Source organism: Theropithecus gelada, unplaced genomic scaffold (assembly GCF_003255815.1).
Source record: "Theropithecus gelada isolate Dixy unplaced genomic scaffold, Tgel_1.0 HiC_scaffold_15883, whole genome shotgun sequence".
Taxonomy (NCBI): domain Eukaryota; kingdom Metazoa; phylum Chordata; class Mammalia; order Primates; family Cercopithecidae; genus Theropithecus; species Theropithecus gelada.
In genome coordinates this window covers 4,097,486-4,116,116 of record NW_020257640.1, presented here as the reverse complement: position 1 = coordinate 4,116,116, position 18,631 = coordinate 4,097,486, and the positions used below count along the sequence as shown (strand labels likewise).

Genomic DNA, 18,631 nt, shown 5'->3' with positions numbered 1-18,631 from the left:
TAGGGCCTGGAAAAGGACACCTGTAATACATGTACACATGTGCACACATGTGTACACACACACACAGAGAACATGGGAAAACTCCAAGAAGAAATACTAAGTGCTAAAATATGTGGTTCAGAGCAGTGCTTCTCAAACGGTAATGTGTATATAAATCACCTGGGGATCTAGTTAAACTGTAGGTTTGGATTTGATCTGATGGGGTGGGACCAGAGACTCATTGTTAGAACAAGCGAACTTGCATTTCTAACAAGTTCTCAGGTGATCCTGATACTGCTGGTCCATGGACCACACTTTGAGCAGCAAGGATGAACTCTAAAGGTTGAGGCAGGTCAGAGAAGGGAGATTTCACTGTGGGCTGGAGAGGTCCTGGGACGGTGAGCTGAGTCTGGGCCCATGGCAGGGCTTGGTTGGCTCTCTCTGGGGCCATGCAGCTTTTGGGTCTCAGGGACCTGGGAGCGAGGGGGTGCTTTCAGAGGCCCGTAACCTGTGCCCCAAAGCCTCCTCCATCCCCCTTAACAAGCAGCAGCACTGTGTAGGAGATCCACATGTGAATACCCCGTGTTTGAGAAATGTCCAATCCTGATCATGTCAGGAAACATTCTGCAAATTCCGAAATCAGAGCCAAAGGGAAGTGCTGCGAGGTATACAACCAGCTGTAGTGGTTCGATGGGAAGGATCTTTCTCCGAGTGGTTCCTCTTGAGGGGAGCATTTCTGCTGGCTCCAGGACTTTGGCCATCTATAAAGCTTGGCAATGAGAAATAAGAAAATTCTCAAGGAGGACGAGCTCTTGAGTGAGACCCAACAAGCAGTTTTTCACCAAATTGCAATGGAGCCTTTCGAAATCAGTGGTAAAGTACTATTCCTCCATAATGGAATTGATCAGAAATGTAGTCTTTCTGCTAGTGAGATACGAAAATAGACAAGTCAATAGAAAGTCTGGGTTTGGCCTATTGCTGCATTTTGCACGTAACCATCACTAATATGTGTCGGGAGTGCTTCAATTTGGAATTTCTGGAATGCTAATAATAGATGCTGTATCTTTAGCATATAGTCAGGTTTTTCTTAGCTTCACTATTGTTTTAATCATATTTAAATATTTTCCCTTGAAAAAATGCCAATGCTTATTAAATGTTCCCTTTGTTTATGAGTGTCTTATTCTGACACACAGGTTGGGTAATAAAAATGAAAACGCAAAACAGGGGCACTGAAAGGGGACCACAAAACTGAAGTCAAGCATGACAGTTTTCAAAACACAGCTTCTTTAAAATTGTTTAAGGGGATTTCTGTTATAACTGATATGCTGGTCAGGAAACATTTGGTATTTCATGTTGACTGAAATATGTTCATAGTTTCATAATTAGTTTGTCTTAGGTTAAACTCAGATCTGTAATATTCAGTCAACTCTGTCGTGTTTATTTTCTCACTCAGTGCTCAACAGGTGATGCATTTTTAAAATCTTCTAGAATTTGTAGCATTCGAAGTCATGGGTGGGCTTGCATTCCACACATGATCTCTGATTTCCTAGTTCTAGAACATTCTCTTGGGATCATCTTCCAAGTGGATCAGTCATTTCCACTCCCAGGCTTTGCTGGAAGATGTCTATGCAGGAAAATTGGTGGCTCTGTCTCCTGGCCAAAGTGTCCTTATCCCACACCTGTCTGTCCAGGTTCACGCCTCGAATTTTTTTTTTTTTTTTTTTTTTTTTTTTTGAGACAGAGTCTCGCTCTGTCGCCCAGGCTGGAGTGCAGTGGCCAGATCTCAGCTCACTGCAAGCTCCGCCTCCCGGGTTTATGCCATTCTCCTGCCTCAGCCTCCCGAGTAGCTGGGACTACAGGCGCCCGCTACCTCGCCCGGCTAGTTTTTTTTTTTTTTGTATTTTTTAGTAGAGACGGGGTTTCACCATGTTAGCCAGGATGGTCTCGATCTCCTGACCTCGTGATCCACCCGTCTCGGCCTCCCAAAGTGCTGGGATTACAGGCTTCAGCCTCCGCGCCGGGCCCCTGCCTGGAATTTTTATGGGTACGAAGATGAAGCGTCTGGGGCTCTGCCTCTAGGAATTTACAGTGTAATAACAGAGAAAGGCATGAGTGCTGATGACTATAATAATCATTGTCTATTTAGAACTTCTCAGAATGTAACATTCTGGATACACGACTGTTGAAGAGACTGAAGATGTTCAAGCATACTCAGCACCTATTTCCAGCAAGGTACTGCGCTCAGTGCCAAGGAAACAGGCTTGAATAAACATAGCCTCTGGCCTCTGGCTTCTGGCAGGAGGGGACAGGGGACAGGGTGAGCTGCCCCTGAACTGACAATTTCCATGTTGTGACTGAGACTTCCACAGGACATGATAGATGGATCTAACTGAGTGTAGGGCCCTGGAGGGCAGAGCTGACACCTCTTCCAAAGTTTAAAGGATAAAGGGGGTCCGTTAGAGAAAGAAGTGAGTGCCTGGGGCAGGGGTGGGCGCCACATGTTTGTATTGTATTCACAAGAAATATTTGGAGAAATATAAATAATTCCATACTGTTTGGCCATAATTGGGAGGGAAAGACCAGTGGGGACTGAGGCCGGAACCAAAAACATTGACTTCATCTTGAAGTCAGTGGGGAAGCGGGAAGGGGGCGATGTGGGGCTGAAAGGCACTAATGTGTATGTGAGGTTGCTCTTAGTCCTACATGGGAATGACTGGAGAGAAGCTGAGGACAGAGAGGAACTTGGCAGCAAGAGGTGATGAGGGGCAGTGGATGGAAGGCAGGAAAAGAGAGGAATGCTCTGGAGAAACCCTGGAAATCAGATCAATTGGACTACAACGGCAGGACAGGGCTGGGGAGGAAGACGCAAGAGTTAAGGGTGAACCCCAGATTTCTGACCCGGGTTGTGTGTGTCACCAACTAAAAATGTAACCAAACCAGTGCAGGAGGATTCCTTGAGCCCAGAAATTTCAGACCAGCCTGGGCAACATAGCGAGACCCTATCTCCACCAATAAATAAATAAAAAATTTAAAAGTGTCTTACCAAAACACTAAAACTACTCCAATTTGGATGAAACATTTTCTTAAATGCATTCACAACCTCCTGCCTTCTAATACAAAGACTGTGGAACATGTGAAACTTCCTAGAAGAGTGCCATTATGCAGGTAATCACTGTGAGGCTCTGTAACACAGTGACCCCTCAGGGCCTGCTCTACGCACCCTATTTATTTTTTGTTTGCTGAAGATTTATTTATTTAGGCCATATATAGTTTTATTTTCTTTTGAAAATGCACTGTCTTAAAATTTCCTCATATGGTTCATGAAAAACAGCTGAAAAACATTTCTAATGTCCTTTTCCCCATTTATTTTTCTCTATTGTTTGTATTGAAATACAAAATGCTGCTTTTCCCTGATGACAAAATATTAAACTAGTTTTTTATTATTATCCAAGGATACCGGACTAGGAAAGTTTTAACCACATGCTGAAGAAAATTTTAGAAGTGAGTTTGGGAAACTTCTGGAATATAACTTTCATTTTTTCTAAAATTAATCTAAAAAAATGATGATGAGTGTAAATTTCACAGTATACCCTCTAGAAGCACAGTGCACCTTACCTCCCTCTTTCCTGACATCACCTCCAGCCTCCCTCATTAGAACAAGCTTCCTTCATTCCATTATCTGCACTAGAATTAAGGTACTCTTTCTTTTCTTTCTTTTTCATTCTAGCTTTTTAGAATTGTGATTAACAATACAAACTGTATATATATATGATGTACACATGATGATTTGATATATGTATCCACTGACAAATGACCACCACAAAGACTACTTTAGTTTCCTGAAGGGACTTGACATAGGGTGGGCTTCTGTGGCCCTCAGGGTCCCACACAATCCCAGGTCTCTCCTCAGAGCCATAGAAACTGCTCTTTAGCCCCATCATCCACCTCAACAATGGAACATTTGGGCTTGAATGAGAGGATTTACCTATTGACAATATCTTTCTGGGATGTGTCTCTTTCTACCTTTTTGAAAATTAGCAACCTGTGTCTCGCTTTAGGCTTCCTGTCACACTTCTGGTACATCTGGTTTCTCAAGGAAGACTACTGTTACCACACCAACAAGCACTGGTTAGGCTGTGCAATGTGATCTGTCGAGACCTCTTTTTTTTTTTTTTTTTCTTTTTCTTCTTTTTTGAGATGGAGTCTCTTCTGTCACCCAGGCTGGAGTGCAGTGGAGCAATCTCGGCTCACTGCAATCTCCATCTCCGGGGTTCAAGTGATTCTCATGCCTCAGTCTCCCTAGCAGCTGGGATTACAGGTGCCCGCCACCATGCCCGGCTACCTTTTATATTTTTAGTAGAGATGGGGTTTCACCATGTTGGCCAAGCTGCTGTCCAACTCCTGACCTCAAATGATCTGCCCCCCTCGGCCTCCCAAAGTGCTGGAATTACAGGCATGAGCCACACACCTGGCCCTGTCGGGACCTCTTACCCCAGCTTCTCAACTACTTCAGGCTTCCCACCAACTTCAGTCTGAAGAACATTCTTCCTGAGAGAGAAGATTGAAACAAAATACAAGAAGAAAAGTTAAGGTTTTTATTGTTGTTTTAATTAACACTAACCATTGTGTCTCAGTAGTGAGCCTAACCATCCTTTCTTCCCACCCTTAAGATACTCTTGAGCGACCTTTAACAAACCCAAACCCTCAAGTCCATTCAGGCTCAGTCTTGCTGACACGACTGCTATTATTTCAGGTCGTTGTTCTGACTTTGCTCTTTATCATACCAATATTTCTCAACATCTTTTAAAATCTGGCTTTAATGTAGAGTTCTGTCTTCACTTTCTATTGTGAAATAGGTATAGATTCACAGAAAGTTGCAAAAAAATGTACAGAGAAGAAGCTTTTCTGACACTTGACTCATTCTGCCCCAGTGGTAACATCTTACATTGCATTAATACAAAATTACAACCAGGAAATTGATATTGGTGCAATCCATAGAGCTTATTCATTAATTTTACATGCACTCATCCGTGGGTATGTATATAGTTCTACCAATTCTATACTAAATAACCCCACATACCCCTCACTCCCCCACCAGCAATCATCAACCCCTGGCAACCACTAATCAGCTTCCCATCTCTATAATTTTGCCATTTTGGGAATGTTACATAAAGAAGTTACACAGTATGTGACTTTCTTTAAGATTGATTTTTTTTCATATAGTGAAACCCATCCAAGTTGTACCCATCCGTAGTTGGCTCTTCTTATTGAGTAGCATTCCTTGATATGAATGTATCAGAGACTGTTTAACATTCACCCACTGAAGGACATTTGGGTTGTTTTCGGTTTGGGGGCTATTACAAATAAAGTTGCCATGACCATTTCTGTAAATGCTTTTGTGTGACTTTAAGTTCTCATTTCTCCAACGTAAATGTTCAAAAGTGTAATTGCAGGATTCTAAGTGTATGTTCGGTTTTACAAGAAGCAGTCAATATATTTTCCAAAGTGACTATACCATTTTACATTCCAGCAGCATTGTACAACTGATCCTGTTTTCTGCAACCTTGCCAACCTTTGACATTATCACTATTTTTAAATGTAACCATTCTCATAGGTGTATAGTGATATTTCATTGTAGACTTAATTTACATTTTCCTAATGGCTAGTAATGTTGATTATCTTCTCATGTGCTTAATTTCCATGTGTATAACCTCTTCAGTGAAATGACTCTTTGTGTCTTTTGCCCATGTTTTAATTGGATCTTTTGTTTTTTACTGTTTGGTTTTAAGAATTCTTTATATATTCTGTATAGAAGTCCTTTGCTAGATATGCGGTTTGCAAATATTTTCTCCCAGTCTGTAACTTGCATTGCTATGTTCATATCAGCATCTTTCACAGAGCAAAAGTTTTTAATTTTGATAAGGTCCAACCTAACAATTTTTCCATCTATGTGTTGTGCTTTCGGTGTCAAGTCTAAGAGCTCTTTAGCCCTTGTTGCTGAAGATTTTCTTCTCTATCTTATCGTAAAATTTTTTTAGTTTTATGTTTTACAGTTAAGTTCATGCTCTATTTTATTTTTATTTTTATATGTTAGAGACAGGCTCTCACTGTGTTGCCCAGGCTGGAGTGTGCAGTGGCTCTTCACAGGTGTGGTCACAGTGCATTGCAGCCTCAAACTCATGAGCTCATGTGATCTTCCCACTTCAGCCTCCCAAGTAGCTGGGACTACAGGCTCATACTACCATGCCCAGATCATGCTTATGATCCATTTTGAATTGATTTTTGTATAACGTATAAGGTTTAGGCCAAGGTTTTCATTTGTTTCATTTTGTTGACCATGGATATATCATCATTCCGTGCACCATTTATTGAAAGGCTATCCTTTCCCTGTTGAATTGCTTTTACACCTTTGTCAAAAACAACTTGGGTAAATTTGTGTGCATCTCATTCTGCATTCTTTATTCTGTTCCAGTGGTCTATGTGACTGTCCCTCTGCCAATACCACAGTGCTTTGATTACTATAGTTATATTGTAAGCCTTAATATCAGGCAGAGTTATTCCTCAAATTTTAGTCTTCTTTTCAAAACTGCTTTAGCTATTCTAGGGTTTTTGCCTTTCCATATAAATTTAAGTATCAGCTTGTCTACGGTTACAAAAAGATCTTGCTGAAATTTTGATAGGCATTGTGTTACATCTATAGACAAATGTAGAGAGAACTGATATCTTTATTATATGCAGACTTCCAATTCATGTACGTCTCTCCATTTACTTAGGTCTTTGGTTCTTTTAATTAAATTTAAAAAATTTTCAGCATACAGATCCTGTACATGTTTTGTTAGATTTATATCTAAATATTTCATTTCTTAGAAATACCAAAGTTGTTGGAAATAGATAATTGGTGCCACGAAGAAAAATCAGCACAGAGACAAAAGATCTCTCAGCAAGGCCATCTTTACTTTCTGCAGAAAGGGTGCACAATCACAGATGGAACAATGGCGGGAGCACACCTGAACAAAAGAAAAGCAGACATATTTATCCTTTACGCATTTGGGTCGTCCTTACTGTGTGTCCTGCATCCATTGGCTGGAGCAGGACCTCACAATCTTAAACTGATACCCGATTTGCTAATAGCCTAAAACTTTCCTAAATAGGTAAGTACAGGAAAGAACAAAGAAGTTAGTAACAAAAGGTTTAAGGAAGCAATAACATTTCCAAATAAGGAAGCGGCATAGGCTGTGAGCTGGAACATGCCTGTGAGCATGTTCAACAGTTACATAGGATAGGGCTTCACAAAGAGTTATTAACACAAAGCAAGGAGGCTTGAAGAAAGTTAGTCCTTAAAAGAAACCATCATTTCCAACACTTACAATTTATTCTTCAACAAGAAGGAAAACTTTGAAGAGGAAATTTTTACTTTCTATAATCCCTCCTCTTTTACTTTTTACTTTTCCTCTTCAAACTTGCTTAACATGTCTTGGCTTAATTGTTTGGATTAACTCCTGGATATATGGTACAACATAATACCTAAGAAGAAAGAGTATACTTACTATAGTTGTTAAAGAGGTAAGAATTGAAGCTACTTTGTTGTTGTTTTCCTTTTCTGGTCGACAAAATACCAGAGTAAAAGGGATAGGCAATAGAACTAGAGCATAAGTGTTGCTTCAGTTATTTGGCAGAGTGTCCAGCAACGGTCCTCCACAATCCCACCGTACATCCGCTCAGGGCGAATGTTGAATAAGGGCAGACTGATGGGTCAGCTCTTGGAAGTGCCTGACTTCACTGCATCCTGTTATGTCTCCAAGGAATGCCAGATTTTCCCCCTTGTCATTGGTGATATGAGGTAAAATTGGTTTTGGAAATTGGAGGCTGGATGGCCCTCAAGGGCTGACCCCCAGGGTGTTGAACTTCAGGAAATAGCAGAAAAAGAGCTTGGCACAATTCTTTATTCCAGGAGGTGGAATCTTGAAAAAGAGCTACCATGCACTCCATGTCTGCTTGATTTGAGGACCATACTAGTGGAAAGGCAACAACGTGGGCCTCTGGCCTACCATGCACACAAGCGTAACAGTCACTTTTGTTTAAAGTGCAAACAGAATATTTAATCTATTTTAACTAAGCATTTACATTTTTATACCCTGTTTCAATGGCTATGGTTTGCCGTAGGTCTCCCATTTATACTACTGAGAACTTGCTTTTGTCATTTGGCATGAGGCGAGTCATAGTTTGATTTTGTAGGTTTGGAAAAGGGGCAGCTGTAGGAGGTGCCTATAGGATCCTTTCCAGTGACCTCTGTTCCTAAACCACAGAAGCGCCCTACAGTGGGGTTAGAGTTGCTGGTGGTAGGAATAGTAATGGATATAAGCACTGGGTAAGGAAACGAAAGGAAAAGATAGATAGACTAAGCTTTCCTTAGCTTTAATTTGATAGGGTTTGATCCAGGAACAATGGCCTATGATTCTGAGGATAATGGTGCTCGCTTGACTCAGGTGTGATGTGTCCATCCCTTTCTGCTATATGAACAGCAGTCTCAGTGGTTAGTAGCACAAGGTACGGTCCTTCCCACACTGGCCCGAGTTTCCCTTCTTTCCACCCTTTGAGGAGAATGTGATCCCCAGGCTGGTGCTGGTGTACTGGAAACTCCAAGGGTGGCACCTGTGCTAAAAGACTTTTTGTTTTAAGGGAAGAGAAGGTGGAGGATAAACCAAGTATATAATTTCTAAGAAACTGATCTTTTGTTTAAAATGTGGGGACATCAACAGTGGACTTTATAGTCCTTGGTGCCTTCTTGCTGAGAAATTTTCTTTAGCACCTATTTTTATTAGTTTTTAGACCAAAGAAAGCCAAACATCATTTTATATTTGACAATGCTTCCTGTATGATTTTATACCACATAAGCTAAATTTTACCTTTATATTAGTGTTATTAATGTTAAACTTAATTTTAATAAAACTTTGTAGACGTATTTATCTAATTTTAATGTCTGACCATAAGGTAAGATTTTTATAGACTGTTTTTAACCTTTTATAATTTTTTGTTAAAGAGCAGGTTAGTGCTTTAAGGAAAACCTGTTGTGCTTTTATTTTAATGTACAGTTCACAGAAAAACTGGATGACACCCCTTTAACTTTAGCCAATATGTTTACACATAGAATTTCCTTTACAATTTAAGTTTCAAAACTTGCTTAAACCTTCAAAACAAAATTTTTTTAACCTTTTAATGTAGGTGAAAATCCACATTCTTATGCCTCTTTATAATCCTTTTACCAAAAGTATATATTACTTCCCTTACACACCTTGCATATAAACTGTTTCTTCAATAGTTTCACATTCAGAAGGCCTAATCACTTTTATATTATACAACATTTCTTGCATAAATTCCCTTTTACAACTTTTTTTTTGGTGACTTTCACAGAAAATTCTTCGATATACTTCAACTTTCTGAGTTGTTGCAAACATCCCTTTCTTTAAACAACCAGTTAATTTATTTTAGGACAAGAATTAACCATATAACATTCCTTTTTACATAAATTTTTCCCCCCTCCCTTTTTTTTTCCTCAAAGGTGATAACCATTCTTTTCCAAAGTGAAATTACTTCATGTCTGTGGACTAGACTGTTTAAGACCACAAGATTAGAAGTTAGGATAATACGCGTTACACTGTTAACATTTAGCAAACTTTACTTTTGTTGAAAACCTTGTAGGTTTTGGGTTTCAATTATCCTTTGCTATTAATAAAACCTAATTTCATCCAAATTTAACTGAGAATTGGTATAGATGACTCCTTCCTGAATCTGTAAGTATTTTAAGGCTTGGCTGAGTGCAAACAGCTCACATTTTTGAGCAGACCAATTATTAGGCAATTTTCCTAACTCTGCTTCTACAAGAGTTTCCTTATCACTTACTGAATACCCATTGTGTCTTTTTCCCTCAGTCACCCGGGAGGAACCATCTATCTTCCTGTCACCCAGGAGGAACCATCAGTCATACTGTCCTGAAGGGAGTTCCTCCTAGGTCTGGTGGCACCTTTTCTTGGTAATTAAGATTTAGATCCCCTGTTAGGAAACCTACTGGGTCAAGGGAATTTTCAGTGGCTAATGTCAAATCATTTTTTCCTAACAGAATAGCCTCATACCTTAAGGTTCTTGAGTCAGTGATCTACCTTTTAGCTTTTGGGTTTTTTTTGGTTTTTTGTTTGTTTGTTTTGACCTAGGATAGTTCTGACCTGATGACGTGTGCTCACAATGAAGTTTCCTCTGAAAGTTATTTTTCTACTTTGTTCTGGTAGCAAAGCAGTTGCTGCTACAGATTGAATGCATTTGGGCCATCTGTGGGTTACTGGGTTAAGGATTTTTTATTAGAAAAGCTACGGGTTGTCAGTGGCCTCAGTGCTTTCGGGCTACGCCCTTGTTCCCACTGACAACAAGGTGATATTGGAGTGTTATAGGGTCATGGAGAAGACCTTCAATTATCAATTATAGGTTTTAAATTTACCCTGGCTTTTAAATGAATAGGGTATACTGTTTTCTCTTTACTGCTTCTATCTCTCTTTCTCTCTCTCTCTTTGACTCTCTCTCTTCCTCTCTTTTACTCCCTCTTTATCTCTGTCTCTTTCTCTCTTTCTCGCTCTCTCTCTGATTCTCTGTCTCTCTCTTTCTCTCTCTCTCTTTGACTCCTTCTTTGTATCTCTGTCTCTCTCTCTTTCTCTCCCTTACTTCCTCTCCCAGTTTCTCTTTCCTCTCTGCTGGTCTTTCCCTGCCTCTGCCAGCCGCTTATGCTGCTGTTCTCCCTTCTCCTTCCCCTTCCCCTGGGAAGCAACCAGCAGGAGTGGAGCTTAGCCTCTTTCTTACCCCCGAGAAGAAGGGAAAGGGGAGTTCTGAATATTTTTCTTACTACCAGAAGTTTGTTTGAGGTTCAACCATCTGAAATTTGAGGAAGGTTCAACCCCTCAAACCAGGGATGTCTTGCCTTGCCTGTCCTGGAAGGCTCAACCCCTCAAACCAGGGGATGTCTTGCCTTGCCTGCCTTGGGAGGTTGACCTGGTTTCTCCCTTTCCCCCCTCTGAAGGTCCCTTGCAGACTTCCCACTTGTGCTGTCCTCTCTGGCTGCTCCCCCAAGGGAGAATTAGGCGCCTCTTAGTGTTGGCATGCCAGTATAAATCCCATGGCAGGATCCGCCCTAAGCCATATGAGGTAGCGACGGAACCGCAGAGAGGACACACTCACTCCATCCAGCAGTAGGACTTGTCACCATCCACACAAACAACACCGCAAGCAGGGTTGTCTGTGATCATTCACGCACATGCACATTTAGCCCTCCAGAATTTCATCACCAAGGAAGTACTTTACCGGCTCCTGTGGCTTTCCTTCCTTGGTCTGTGCACAAAGTCGTTACCGCAGTATGTGAGGATATTTTAAGCTAGGTTGCTGGCCAGTTTCTTTCTGCGTTGCTGAGAGCTCGGGTTATTCCTCGCACCAGGTAGGTCTTGGTCCCTTATGTCTGAGGCCACGGCAACAGGTGGTGTGGTGCCTCCTCATGAAAGAGGACTAGAGACGCCCCTAGAGGAGAATGTATCCCCATACGATTGCCACAAAAATTGTTAGAAATATCAAAATTGTTAGAAATAGATAATTGGTGCCACAAAGGAAAGTCAGCACAGAGACAAAAGATGTCTCAGCAAGGCCATATTTACTTTCTGCAGAACGGGTGCTCAATTGCAAATGGAACAAGGGCGGGAGCACACCTGAACAAAGGAAAAGCAGACATATTTATCCCTTACGCATTTGGGTCGTCCTTACTGTGTGTCCTGCATCCATTGGCTGGAGCAGGACCTCACAATCTTAAACTGATACCCGATTTGCTAATAGCCTAAAACTTTCCTAAGTAGGTAAGTACAGGGAAGAACAAAGAAGTTGGTTACAAAAGGTTTAAGGAAGCAATAACATTCCCAAATAAAGAAGGGGCATAGGCTGTGAGCTGGAATGGGCCTGTGAGCACATTCAGCAGTTACATAGGCTAGGGCTTAACAAAAAGTTATTAAACACAAAGCAAGGAGGCTTGAAGAAAGTTAGTCCTCAAAAGAAACCATCATTTCTAACACTCACAATTTATTCTTCAACAAGAAGGAAAACTTTGAAGAGGAAACTTTTTACTTTCTCCATTTGGTGTGATTGTCAATTCTATTATGCTTTTAATTTGGTTTCCATTTATTGTTAGTATATAGAAATGTGGTTGATTTTTATGTGTTGATCTTGTATCTTCCAACTTTGTGAATTTATTTATTCATTCTAAAAGTTTTCTGGAGGCGGGGGGGATCACGGTGGATGAGAGGTGGGACTAGATTTCCGCTCCAGACAGAGCAGCATGCAGAGGCTTGCTTTGTGAACTTTAGCTCCATATCAACTGCAAGAACAAATCAGCAATCCTGAGAGGATCCACAGACGCTCTGAAGGAAGTGGCCTGCTCCTGGAGGACCCAGTAGACACTCCAAATACTGTAAGTGCCCCAGCCATGTAAGTGGGAAAGGGAGACCCTCGTCTCCTGAACACACATCCCCACTGGAGAAGCTGAAGATCTGTTTGCAGGAGAACTTTCCAACTTTACCTGGAACTGATCAAGTTAAAGAGCAGTGCCAAGTGAAATATAGGGGTGGGGGAAGCAGCAGAAAGGCCCTGGGAGCTTGCTGGGTCCCCAAGCAGCCCATTCCTGGCTGGCACCACAGGGATCCATCAGGAAGGTGGCCAGAGGAGCAGGGGATAAAACTCCACAGGGAGAAGGGATTCTCTAGCTGAACTTTGTAACAATTTGAACAGGGTGAGAAGCCTCCTGACCAGAACTCAGGGGAGGGCACAAATCCAGCTTGCAGACTTCACAGGCAGGGGAAGAATTAAAGTCCTTTTCTTTGGCAGCTTGGAGGCAGACAAAGCTTTGGGCAAGTTTTCAAGGTTGTCTAACCCTCCCCCTGGAAACACACTTGGGGTGGTTGCTGGGAGCACAGTGGGAGTGAGACTGGCCCTTTGATTTGTGTGGCAGCTGGGTGAGGCCTGTAACTGCCAGCTTTCCCCCACTTCCCTGACAACCTGCATGACTCAGTAGAGGCAGCCATAATCCTTCTAGGTACACAACTCCAGTGACCTGGGAATCTCACCCTTATACCCCACAGCAGGTGCAGCAAGACCTGCCGAAGGAGACTCTGAGATCATATACACCTAGCCCCACCCCTGGACCTGATGATCTTTCCCTACCTGCCCTGGAAGCAGAAGACAAAGGGCATGTGATACTCGGAGTTCTAGGGCCGCACCCACCACCAGTCCCCCTCCACACTACTACAGCTGATGCTTTCTGGAAATTGCCACCTCCTGGCAGGAGGCCAACCAGCACAAAAATAGAGTATTAAACCACCAAAGCTAAGGACCTTCACAGAGTCCACTGCACCCTCTGCTGCCTCCACTGGAACAGGTGCTGGTATCCACAGCTAAGAGACTCTTGGGCAGTTCACATCAGAGGACTTTGTGAAGACACCCGCCAGTACCAGTCTGGAGTTGGGTAGAGTCACTGGGTGGCTAAACCTAGAAGAGAGACAAAAATCACCGCAGTTTGACTCACAGGAAGCCACATCCACAGGAAAATGGAGAGAGTTCTACATCAAAGGAACACCCTGTGGAACAAAAAAATCTGAACAGCAATCTTCAGACCTAGGCTTCCCTCTGACAGAACCTACCCAAATGAGAAGGAACCAGAAAACCAACCCTGGTAATATGACAAAACAAGGCTCATCCAAACCCCCCAATCCACTGCCAGAAAAAAAAAATCACACTAGTTCACCAGCAATGGATCCAAGCCAAGAAGAAATCCCTGATTTACCTGAAAAAAAAAAAAATTCTGGAGGTTAGTTATTGAGCTAATCAGGGAGGGACCAGAGAAAGATGAAGCCCAATGCAAGGAAATCCAAAAAATTATATGAGAAGTGAAGGGAGAAATATTCAAGAAAATAGATAGCTTAAAGGAAAAAAAAACAGTTAAAAATTCAGGAAACTTTGGACACACTTTTAGAAATGTGAAATGCTCTGGAAAGTCTCAGCAATAGAATTGAACAAGTAGAAGAAAGAAATTCAGAGTTCAAAGACAAGGTCTTTGAATTAACCCAATCCAACAAAGATAAAGAAAAAAGAATAAGAAAATATGAACAAAGCCTCCAAGAAGTCCGGGATTATGGTAAACAACCAAACCTAAGAATAATCGATGTTCCTGAGGAAAAAGACAATTCTAAAAGCTTGGAAAACATACTTGGGGGAGTAATCAAGGAACACTTCCCTGGCCTTGCTAGAGACTTAGACATGGAAATACGAGAAGCACAAAGAACACCTGGGAAATTCGTTGCAAAAAGATCTTCCTCTAGACACATTGTCATCAGGTTATCTAAAGTGAAGATGAAGGAAAGAGTCTTAAGAGTTGTGAGACAGAAGCACCAGTTAACCTATAAAGGAAAACCTATCAGATTAACAGCAGATTTCTCAGCAGAAACCCCACAAGCTAGAAAGGTTTGGGGCCCTATCTTCTGTCTTCTCAAACAAAACAATTATCAGCCAAGAATTTTGTATCCAGCAAAACTAAGCATCCTGTATGAAGGAAAGACACCGTCGTTTTCCAGCAAGCAAACGCCAAGACAGTTCGCCATTGCCAAGCCACCACTACAAGAACTGCTAAAAGGAGCCCTAAATCTTGAAACAAATCCCAGAAACACATCAAAACAGAACTTCTTTAAAGCATAAATCACACAGGACCTATAATACAAAAATATAAGTTAAAAAGCAAAAACAAAAAACAAAACAAAGTACAGGCAACAAAAAGCATGATGAATGCAAGGGTACCTCACATTTCAATACTAACATTAAATATAAATGGCCTAAATGCTCTACTTAAAAGATACAGAACTGCAGAATGGATAGGAACTCACCAATCAACTCTCTGCTGCCTTCAGGAGACTCACCTAACACATAAGGACTCACATAAACTTAAAATAGAGGGGTGTAAAAAGGCATTTCATGCAAATGGACACCAAAAGTAAGCAAGGGGTAGTTATTCTTATATCAGACAAAACAATCTTTAAAGCAACAGAGGTTAAAAGAGACAAAAAGGGACATACATAATGGTAAAAATCCTTGTCCAACAGGAAGATATCACAATCCCAAACATTTATGCACCTAATACTGGAGCTCCCAAATTTATAAAACAATTACTAATAGACCTAAGAAATGAGATAGACAGCAACACAACAATAGTTAGTGAGGTACTTCAATACTCTACTGACAGCACAAGAGAAGTCATCAAGACAGAAACTCAACAAAGAAAAGATGGATTTGAACTATACCTTGGAACAAATGGACTTAGCAGATATATACAGAACAATTCATCCAACAACCAAAGAATACACATTCTATTCAACAGTGCATGGAACTTTCTCCAAGACAGACCATATGATAGGCTATAAAATGAGCCTCAATAAATTTAAGAAAATTGAAATTATGTCAAGCATTCTCTCAGACTACAGTGTAATAAAACTGGAAATCAACTCCAAAAGGAACCCTCAAAACCGTGCAAATACATGGAAATTAAATAACCTACTGCTGAATGAGGATTGGGTCAAAAACGAAATCAAGATGGAAATTAAAAAATTCTTTGAACTGAATGACAATAATGACACAACCTAACAAAACCTCTGGGATACAGCTAAGGTGTTGCTAAGAGGAAAGTTCATACTCCTAAACACCTACATCAAAAAGTCTAAAAGAGCACAGCCAATCTAAGGTCACACCTCAAGGAACTAGAGAAACAAGAACAAACCAAATGCAAACCCAGTAGAAGAAAGGAAGCAACCAAGATCAGAGCAGAACTAAATAAAATTGAAACAAAAAATACAAAAGATAAATGAAAAAATAATCTGGTTCTTTAAAAAGATAAACAAAATTGATAGACCATTAACAAGATAAACCAAGAAAAGAAGAGAGAAAAACCAAACAACCTCACTAAGAAACAAAACAGGATATATTACAACTAACACCACTGAAATACAAAAGATCATTCAAGGCTACTATGAACACCTTTACTCACATAAACTAGAAAACCAAGAAGAGATGGCTAAATTCCTGGAAAAATGCAACCTTCCTAGCTTAAAATTACCCCACCTCCCCAAGAAAAACAACAACAACAACAAAAAGTCCAGGACCAGACCGATTCACAGCAGAATTCTATCAGACATTAAGAGAAGAATTGGTACCAATCCCATTTGACACTATTCCACAAGATAGAGAAAGAAGGAACCCTCCCTAATTCATTCTATGAAGCCTTCATTACCCTAATACCAAAACCAGGAAAGGACACAACCAAAAAAGAAAACTACAGACCAATATCCTTGGTGAACATAGATGTTAAAATCCTTAACAAAATACTAGTTATGGTGAATACCAAAAAGATAATCCACCATGGATCAAGTGGGTTTCATACCAGGGATGCAGGGATGGTTTAACATTCCCGGGTTAATAAATGTGATACACTACATAAACAGAATTAAAAACAAAATCACATGATCATTTCAATAGATGCAGAAAAAGCATTCAACAAAATCCAGCATCCCTTTATAATTAAAACCCTCAGCAAAATCAGCATACAAGGGACATACCTTAATGTAATAAAGGCCATCTATGACAAACACACAGACAACATAATACTGAATGGGGAAAAATTGAAAGCATTCCCTCTGAGAACAGGAACAAGACAAGGATGCCCACTCTCACCACTCCCCTTAAACATAGTACTGGAAGTCCTAGCCAGAGCAATCAGACAAGAGAAAAAAGATAAAGGGCATCCAAATCAGTTAAGAGGAAATCAAACTGTCCCTTTTTGCTGATGATATGACTGTTTACCTTGAAAACCCTAAGGGCTCCTCCAGAAAGCTCCTAGAACTGATAAAAGAATTCAGCAAAGTGTCTGGATACAAGACTGATGTACACAAATCAATAGCTCTTCCTTATACCAACAGTGACCAATCAGAGAATCAAATCAAGAACTCAACCACGTTTGCAATAGCCGCCAAAAAAAAAAAAAAAATACAATACTTAGGAATGTACCTAACAAAGGAGTCAAAAGACCTCTTCAAGGAAAATTATAAAACACTGCTGAAAGAAATCATAGATGACTCAAACAAATGGAAACACATCCCATGCTCATGGATGGGTAGAAACAATATTGTGAAAATAACTATACTGCCAAAAGCAATTTACAAATTCAATGCAATTCCCATCAAAATACCACCATCATTCTTCACAGAGTTAGAAAAAACAATTCTGAAATTCATATGGAACCAAAAAAGAGCATGCATAGCCAAAATAAGACTAAGCAAAAAGAACAAATCTGGAGGCATCACACTATCTAATTTCAAACTATACTATAAGGCCATAGTCACCAAAACAGCATGGTACTGGTATAAAAAATAGGCACATAGACCAATGGAACAGAACAGAGAACCCAGAAATAAACCCAAATACTTAAAGCAAACAAAAATATAAAGTGGGGAAAGGACACCTTTTTCAACAAATGGTGCTGGGATAATTGGCTAGCCACATGTAGGAGAATGAAACTTGATCCTCATCTCTCACCTTATGTAAAAATCAACTCAAGATGGATTAAGGAATTAAACCAAAAACCTGAAACTGTAAACATTATAGAAGATAACATTGGGAAAACCCTTCTAGACAGTGGCTTAAGCAAAGATTTCGTGACCAAGAACCCAAAAGTAAATGCAATAAAAACAAAGATAAATAGCTGGAACCTAATTAAACTAAAGAGCTTTTGCACGGCAAAAGGAACAGTCATCAGAGTAAACAGACAACCCACAGAGTGGGAGCAAATCTTCAATCTATACATCTGACAAAGAACTAATGTCCAGAATCTACAGCAAACTCAAACAAATCAGTAAGAAAAAAAAAATTCCATCAAAAAGTAGACTAAGGATGTGAAAAAACAATTCTCAAAAGAAGATGTAAAATGGCCAAGTAACATATGAAAAAAATGCTCAATATCACTAATGATCAGGGAAATGCAAACCAAAACCACAGTGTGATACTACCTTACTCCTGCAAGAATGGCCATAATCAACAAATCAAAAAACCGTAGATGTTGGCATGGATGTGGTGATCAGGGAACACTTCTACACTGCTAATAGGAATGTAAACTAGGACAGCTGCTATGGAAAACAGTGTGGAGATTCCTTAAAGAAGTAAAAGTAGAAATACCATTTGATCCAGCAATCCTACTACTGGGTCTCTACCCAGAGGAAAAGAAGTCATTATTTGAAAAAGATACTTGCACTTGCATGTTTATAGCAGCACAATTCACAATTGCAAAATCGTGGAACCCCAATAAGTGGATAAAGAAACTGTGGTGTGTATATGATGGAATACTACTCAACCATAAAAAGGAACAAATTAGCAGCATTTTCAGTGACCTGGATGAGATTGGAGACTATTAATCTAAGTGAAGTAACTCAGGAATGGAAAACCAAACATCATATGTTATCACTGATATGAGGGAGCTAAGCCATGAAGGCATAATAATGATACAATGGACTTTAGGAACTTGGAGGGAAGAGTGGGAGGGGGT

At 40.4% G+C, this 18,631-nt stretch overlaps 1 protein-coding gene across 2 annotated transcripts in view; it reads left to right on the top strand.

Moving 5' to 3' along the window:
• The first annotated feature begins 620 nt into the window (after nt 1–620).
• The window catches only part of LOC112617109 (macrophage receptor MARCO), a 59,771-nt gene continuing 41,760 nt past the window's right edge, over nt 621–18,631 (top strand). For both annotated transcript variants that reach the window (XM_025373824.1, XM_025373823.1), the window contains exon 1: nt 621–852. In XM_025373824.1, coding sequence (XP_025229609.1) covers nt 756–852 — 97 coding nt within the window. In that variant the 5' untranslated portion in view covers nt 621–755. The remainder of the gene's footprint in view (nt 853–18,631) is intronic.